General features: G+C 42.0%; 1 protein-coding gene across 1 annotated transcript in view; it reads left to right on the top strand.

The window, feature by feature from the left end:
- Window positions 1-8,331, top strand: part of MKX (mohawk homeobox) — a 46,849-nt gene that overhangs the window by 13,464 nt on the left and 25,054 nt on the right. Inside the window, exon 4 of the mRNA XM_017741556.1 lies at window positions 2,362-2,445. Within this exon, the coding sequence (XP_017597045.1) occupies window positions 2,362-2,445 (84 nt within the window). The remainder of the gene's footprint in view (window positions 1-2,361; window positions 2,446-8,331) is intronic.

Raw genomic sequence — 8,331 nt, 5'->3', positions numbered from 1 at the left:
GCTGGAGAGGGGCAGCAAACCCCCGAGTCGGAGCCCTCGCAGGTGCGGTGCCCTCGCTGCCATTCCCCCGGGCCTGGGCAGCCAGGGAGCTGCTGCGGGAGGCGGCGCGGGCAGACAGTGCAGGGAGAGCAGAGCAGCCAGGGAAGAGTGCAGCTGCCCTCGGGTGTGTCACAGGTTTCTGCAAGTCTTTCTGTCGTAAGCTGATACTCTTATGTATATAACATATACACAGGTGTATTCACTTAAAGCAGAAAATTTCAGTTCAGATTAATCCTGGTGCAGGTATAATGTAAATAGATATAGTTGGTCAAATGCGCATCTTAAACTGATGAGTGAAAGGCTTGGTTCAGTGTTTTTGTTTAGTTAAAAAGCTGTGTCGGAGAAGTAGTTTTCACTAACTGCTTGCCATGCTGTCACTCACAGCGGGTTCTCTGTGTGACAGGAATAACTGAAACCAGACTTGTCTACCTTTATTTGTTGTACAAATGCATGCAGAAACAACAGTCTTGACTGCAACGGGCACTCCAGAAATCTACAAGGAAAAGATCTAATAATGTTTGTAGTGAGGCTGAATATAAATCTAAAGAGGCAATGTCAGTCTTTGGTTTACAGAACACTGAAACGCTGGCTTTTCTGTAATCGCGCTGCAGTGCTCCCTGAGTACCCTATCATCAGTCACCTGCAGAAACAAAATGTCCTGCATCATTGTAGCACAAGGAAATGAAAAATTAGCAGCTTTCTGGCATACTGTTGTCTAGTGAAGGAAAGCAAAAATTAAAACAAGAGAAAAAGAGACGAAATGGCAGGACAGGGAGTCCTTTTTCTCTAGGCAGATTTTTCATTAATTTCACTTTATATGTTATTTAGCACAGTAGAAAAGCCAGGACAAATAAAAACAGTGAGGAAACGAAAGACTTGCAGGCCTGGAAGAGAGGGTGGTTTTAAACAAATGCTTGAATGACTGGCTGATTTTTGAAGATGTTTGATCTCTATTTTTAGACATTTATACTCAGGAGTGCGCTCTGTTTCTGATGTTTTCATTACTACTGACTTTTTCTTTCACCTTCCTTTCTTTCTTTCCTTTGGAGCCTGCAAAGTTGGTGATTCATAAGGCATGATCCTGGGTCGTTTATTCCAGCATGCTGAGCACCTCTGATGAGACCTTTGGCATACTGCAGGATCAGGCCCACATTTCTACAGAGCACTTAAATGTAAGGGTGTAGCCATGCACATAAGTACTATTGAGAGACACACGAGCTGCAGAACAGTGCTGTGATTTTGTGTGGTCCTTGCCAACTTTTCCTTACAACTGAACATTTTTAGAAATTAACATGTAATTTAAAAATAAGCCGTAAAATTTGAGAGCGTAATACAAACACAATGGAACCTGTTTTCAGAAACAACTCAAGGGACCCGCAAATACTGCTCACAGCAGTGACTTTTGTAAGTTTGATCTAAACGGTGCTGGAAACCTTGGGGGTACTTTGAAATAAATGGTAACCTGGGAGAGCTGAAGGAGGTCTTTTTTGCAGATCCTAATATCATCCAGAAGTGAAATGTAAAAGGTGAATGTCAAGTACAGTGTTAAATGCACACAGCAGCATAACTGCAATTTGAAGGTTACACAGTTAAGATCGTATTTCTGCAGGAATTTTATTATTACATGACCTGATTTGTCAACACTAAAATAGCATGGAATTGAGAATTGAGGAGAAGATTATGTTTAATTTACTGTTCTGTTGTTTTTTCTAAAGAAAGAATAAAAGGAAATGTCTTTACAACACAGGAAGTGTCAGGTTTAATATACCAGATGTGATAGCCCAAACCTGAGAACTTTAAAGATCCTACCCATTCCCTGCTAGTTTGGTTCACTTTCTGCATTTCTTTCAGTTCAAACACCAAAAATCAAATAAGCTATTTTTTTAATTCTCTTTAGTTTCTTGGTTTCTCAGTATCTGAGTTGCAAGGGGAATTGGTCAGGATTATTTCCACATGACCCTGAAAAACAGTGCTTCATCTGAACTGAATCTTTTTTGTGGGAAGGTAGAAGTTCCAACCTCTTTCACGTTGGGGAATGGAGAAAGAGAGCACTGGGTAGGCTGGGAACAACAACAGCTGAGGGTAGAGCACTGTCCCAAAAGCCTGGGCACCCAGGGACTGCCAGCCGGCTAGGAAGAGCTTTGCCTGGAGCAAGCCCTGCTGAGAGGGGAAGCAGCACTCCCAGCAGTGTCAACTTTCCTGTGCCACTTCTCTCCACTCCCTTCTTTTAGTGGTTAGTGTTATGGGAAAAGAGAGTATTTGTTTTCTCACAGGTGCTGGATGCACAAACTATGCATCCTTGTTTTATCTATTTGTTTTCAGATGCAAAAGGTTATGAATGTTTAAGGCTTTTTTTCCCCTTTAAACCCAAAATACTGAAGATCCCAGAGACTGGCCTCTATGCAGGTAAGATGTGCTTCAAATAGCAGCATATTTGTGCCTGTTCTATAATTCAGGTATCATTGCTGTGGAGAACCCGCAGAGCAGAGACTGTGGGCATGTCTTCTGGTTTTGCTTCTGTCGATGTCATGGCAAATTTTCCATATGCTTCAGTAAAAACTATCTTGAGCCAGTTGTTTGGCTGCAGAGGATTTTCTTCAAATCAGCTTGCTTCAGAGCAGCACGTGTCAGGACTCCTGATAGCTTTATCATTGTAGAGAATGAGGGGTTCTTGCATGAATGATTTGAAATGGAAAAGATTACAACATCTGACTGAAAAATCAGAGACACCAAAAAAATCAGGGCACCAGCCATGTTTCCATGGCCACATGTTGTCACTGCCCATGCCAATGCAGCAAGCCTGCCTTTGTTTCTCCAAGACCATTAAAATTTTCCCGATGTAAATATTCACAGCAGTGGCCAAAAAAGCATCAGACCCCTGTGCTTGCCCAAGACCTCTCTGAGACACAGCAGGAAAAATGTGTGGTGCTGTCACCAATCTCTAACAACTATATATTTTAATATTCCTCTTTAGAGTTAGTCAATGCTCCAGGCCTCAGCAGGGGCTGTTCCCTGACAAGCCTTAGGCCTCACTCATTTAGTGAAGGTGTTTTCAAGGAGAAAAAAATATTTATCCCCATTTTCCCATTGTTCTGAATGTCTTCAGAATTATGCTTGGTCTTAAAACCTGGGGCCAGCCAAAATGTGAATGTTTCAGGAAATTATGTGCATGGAAAAGCACATAGTCATAAATCAGAATGTTTTCCAGTTTTAGCTGTAGACTGCATGGTTAGTAATGAATATAATAGGGAAATTAGTTAGAAAATTAGCAGTTAATTTAAGTATATTTAAAGAGTGTGAAACTACAGCTTGGGAAAACTCATTAAGTAAAATGGAGGACTCCTTCTCCCCTTCCATTGCCTGAGCAGGATTTTCCCCAGTAGCCAAATTTGTGTGCACATCTCTTGCAGGAGAAACCTGGCTCACGTGCTGCCTTGCCATGGCTTCTGCCCTGATTCAGGGGTCCCTCTGCCTGAACGTCAGCCAGCTGCAGCCATTGCTGCAAAAAGAAGCACTGCATGTGTTGCAAAAAGAAACACTGCTCAGAGAGGAGGGCAGAGTGGGGCTCAGAGGACATAATGAGATGAGGTAACCAGCAATGCACCAGCTCAAGCAGAGCAGCAGAAAGCCCTGGGTGCTGCAGCGCTGGTGTAAGAGCCAGGGACAGAGTGGGGCAGCACCAGGCAGGAGCAGTGGTTTGCATCCTGTGGAATGTCTCTGTAGCCTGGCTGCCTCACGCTGCCTTGGTGTGCATGCAGAGGGGCCTTGGCACTGCAGCTGTACCCCAGCATGCTTCTGAAGGCACAAAGGAGCGTGTATCTGCTCTGTCCCCTACCCAGGAAACCCAGTGGCAAAATGCGAGTATCAGCTGTTAGTGCCAAAGAGGAGATAGGGGCCAATGAACTTGAAAAATATGGGATGATTTTATACATGGAAGAGCAAAAAAGAGGAACAAAACACAAGAGTGTTTGCAAAGACAGGGATGTGGGCTGTCACCTCATTAGATGTGGCTTTGAAGTCCACACCTAAATTTATATATCAGTGATGGGGAAGCACTTTTGAGCAGACAAAGCCATGGCTGGAGGCAGATTACTGAGTTGCGAGCAAGACTTGTGCTGGCTCCAACGCTGAAATGTGCCTGTTCTGCTCCTCAGAGCTCTTGTGCGACTGCAGCTGACTCTGCTCCTGCACCAAGACATCTGCCCATGGTACCTGCATGAAGAAAAAGAAATTACAGCGACAAACTTCTTCTTTATTGCCCAGTGGATCACTTTTACATACAAAATCTATAATCTTCATCACTAATAACCACTGCCTTTGGTGATTCTTACTAACATATTAATCTGTGTGCAGTGCAAGAAATGTGACCAGGAGAGGACAGGGTGCTGACAAGGCAGGCACAGGCGAGACAGGGTAGTAGCAGGAGGAAAAAAAGAGCTGGACTTTTCACATTCTGGCTGGGGCAGTAAACTTAAAGGAATGGCAAGCCCATAAAAGTTTCACTTCTTTCTGGAAAAACATCTGAATTGAAACTTCACACCTGGCATGGGTTTTCCGCATGTCCCAGCCTCCTTCCGCCACTGCTGGGGAGAAATAATGCGACTTTGGGTAACTCCTGATGGATTCTGCTTGTAGCACAGACTGTCCCTCGTGCAGTGTTACATTGCTGCTGTTCATGTTGCTGTAGTTAAGGTTGTACCTGTGTTTCCATTAGAACCCTTTTAATCTGCAAATTTATGACCCAGCTGTAAAAATTCAATCCAGACTGAAACTTGGCATGAACAGTGTTCACTCTCCCATCTGTGGAAGGGATTTAAGCAGGTACATCCCAGTAATAACCATCTGAGTTAGGCTTGTAAATTTGGAGCATGATGACTGGTGAAAAAAACTGTGAGCTTCTCAGTAGTCCTGGAGTTTGAAATATTTTATGCCTGTGGTGAAACTAGTGAAAAGCAGCTTGTTTGTATTCAGTCATACAGCTGTAAATAAAGAAAAGTGTTTGGGTCTTTCTGTGTTTGCTTATATGCACAAGCACATGCATTTTCCTTACCATGGCAAATTTTGATATGAACATTTGAAAGTCTTCAGGGTCTTGCACCAAAGCAGTGTTTGATGATTCTCAAGTAGGTTAAGAAATTGTATTCATGCTGGTGCAAATGGTAGAATTTATCTCTTGATTGTAATAGAAAAAGTTAGGGAAATAAGAAGACCGGATTGCTTTCTTTTGGGTGAGATTTTTTTTTTTTATTCTTCTTAAACTACTGTAAAAACTGATACAGTATTGAACTGCAAAATTAGTTTTATTCACCATTTCTTCCTTCCATTTTAATTTTCTTTTCTAAAAAGCTACACACTGAATGTGGCTGACCAGATAGACTAGTAATCTTATCTGATGCAGCAAATCCTATTTCCCTTTGCAGGTTTGTGGGTTTTGAAAGTAATTCTGTAATTTGAAAAAAAACCCCAAAACTCCTTTGTGTGTTTAACTGAAATTTTTTTAGGTCATTTGTCTGTAATGTGAATACCAGAAACATAATGATGAAAGCAGTTTTAGTGAGACCAGACTTCTGATCTTCCATGTGTATTCACAGAGAAGCTTTTGGGAGGGTTTTGACACAATTTGAGAAGTGAGCTGAAGGGATATCTGCATGGACTAATGCTGGGCTGTGGATGAGTTTGCACCTGCAATTCAGGAAATGTCAGGAACTTCCAGATACTCTTTGTGAATGAGAGTTTTGTCATCTTGAAGGAGAAACACCTGTTCTGGAAAACCTTGTCTAATGTTCATCTGTAAAATTCAATTTCTAATTATCCAGAAAAGCAGAGTTGGATTCAGTAATATTAAATCCACTTCACTACAGACTTAAAAATTTGGGTATGAGATAAAGAGGCAGATGTGGAAGTAACCAGTGATTACTGAAGACCTGTTGAGGTCTTTTATGCTTTATGGCATTAAATTGGCATCAAATCACCAATTTAGATCTGCTAAAGGAGAAATATGTCCTAACAGTCAAAACATGCAAAAGGCTTGTATGAGTGAGTTTTATGTGAGCTACAAAAAAAAAAAAAAAAAAGGAGCAGGAGTTTAAAGCAGGGAAGAAAGTTGGAGAAGTAAACTACATTGTAGAAAATCTGGAAAAGCGTAAAAAGAATTCAAACAGAAAGAGATCAGATAAACAGCTGAAGCTGGAACAGCTGAAAAGAAACACACAAAAGTAGGTAAAGCAAAATTCCAGTGAGCCATGAAATTTGTTTTCCTTAATTTTTCACAGTGGCCTTGAAACCTGATGTCAGAGACTCTATCTCTGTTCTTTCACTGATGGCCAGAAATTGAGGTTATGATGACCAGATCGTTTGGTATGGCACTGACATTTCAAGTTAAAAGGGATTGCCAAGACTCTCAGTTATGACACTAAAATATACCGCTATTTCAAGAGCCAATTTTCAGTCCCTCCCTCATGCCTCCACATTGATTTAGGCAACAGATGCGTGAAAAGCAAAGCAATATTCAAAATAATCCCTTAGCTGAGGCTGGGGGAAGGCTGGCTAGTGGGCTGTAGCCAAAATTCCTTAAATGTTACAATGTTTTACATTTCTAAATGTAAAAACTTTCTTTCCAATGTGAGGTACCAGCCAAATGTCGTAGTTACGATATCTCAGAGTGAAAACTGGCATGTGGCCTTGTGGTCATTTGTGGGTATTGACAGATTTACACCCTTGAAGATCAAGTTAAATGTTGTCGGTTTCTCCATCTCCCCTAACTTTGTCAGGGGTTTTTTTCTGTCTCAGTTACTATTTGTCAACTTAAATCCAGTTTGCTGGAAAAATGAAGGCTCCTCACGACCTGGCTCTTCAGGAGCAAATTGCCTCAAATTCTTTCTGCTAGCCAAGGTATTTTGTAATGTGTTGCAAAACACCAGCAGGATCGCTCTCCTTGCACTAGATGTACTTTGTGGGCTAGACACTGCGGGCAGTTTTAATGAGGTCTTGGTGTGCTGGAGAATTTGTCTCAGCCATTGATTTCAGGGAGACTTTCATCCCAGGTCCCTGTTTGTCTAATTGCTCTTCCTACCCCAAGGAGCAGGGTCTGGCTATTCCCATTGCGGGCTGCACCATAAGGGGTCTGAACTAGCAGCTGCTCAGGGAGCCGGTTCTGGAACTGGTGTGCAAATTAAATGGTCTGCTCCTGACTATTTATGGCAGCTTTGTACTGTGGTGGATTGTCCATTACACAGACACACTAAAATTCATTGTCCTGCTTTTCTCCCTCTTATGCTGTCTAGCTGGTGTACTTGTTGATTTCTGTGTCACTAATTCATTTCCCCAGGATCATCTTCAAATAAGAGCTTCCTCCAGAAGACAACAGTCTTTGTTCCTTTGTCAGAGAGAGCTCTGAGTGTCTGCAGCACTGTTTGTGCCAGCACTGTCAGAGAGAGCCCAGTGCAGCCTGTGAAACTTACGTCAGCTGCGGGAGCAGGGGTGCTGGGTGAAGCCTGGAGCCTTTCTCTGTCTGCAATATCATAATTACAATAGTTCTGGGCTTCCTGCTTGTTGAATCTCAGTAGTGCTGGATGTTTAGTGACACTTTTTGAAGGGCCAGCACCTGAGATTGTAGTGGTGTTTGTAAGACATGCAGTCTTTCAACTGTATATACACAGAGACACACATATATTTCCTTAGTGCTCTATTACGATGATGATATCTGTGGAATACAATTGTGTTCTCTTGCTGTTTTGCTGTGCTTACTCCTTCAGCTCAGAGCTGTGCAGTAGCTCACCATGGCAGTGACCTTTGCAAAGGCAGAGGAAAAGAGGCTCCCAGCTCTGTTGTCTACAAACAGTGACATATCTTACTTTCAAATCCCATACCTCACTGACTTGCTTACTCCAGATTGCCCCTGCAAAGCTGAAAATCCTTTTCACAGAAGTCAGCAGAGAAGACAAGGCTGACCTGCAGGTATTGATCCCAGTAATCCTTTGTTTTATGCAAAGGCTTATTTTTGCTGTCTAAGCCAAAATGAAGAAATGCTTGTTTAAACATTTTAAGTGAATAAAAATAGCGTATGTCTTTATAAGCCTGTTTTCCTTTTAATATTGTGTCACAGCCTTTCTACTGCTGTTTTCACTCCTTGTCTAATGAGACTGAGTGATAATTCCTCCTTGCTACAAGGGCACATGAGCATTAATTTGTGTTTATTGCCTTTGCTGTGAATCTACATAGGGAAAAGGTCATTAATATTTCTCATTCCTCTATACCTCATTCAACTCAAAGATTCACACCCCTGATTCTCTT

Source organism: Corvus brachyrhynchos, unplaced genomic scaffold (assembly GCF_000691975.1).
Source record: "Corvus brachyrhynchos isolate BGI_N302 unplaced genomic scaffold, ASM69197v1 scaffold167, whole genome shotgun sequence".
NCBI lineage: Eukaryota > Metazoa > Chordata > Aves > Passeriformes > Corvidae > Corvus > Corvus brachyrhynchos.
The sequence above is the reverse complement of the archived record's forward strand: the minus strand, read 5'-3'. Positions and strand labels throughout refer to the sequence as shown.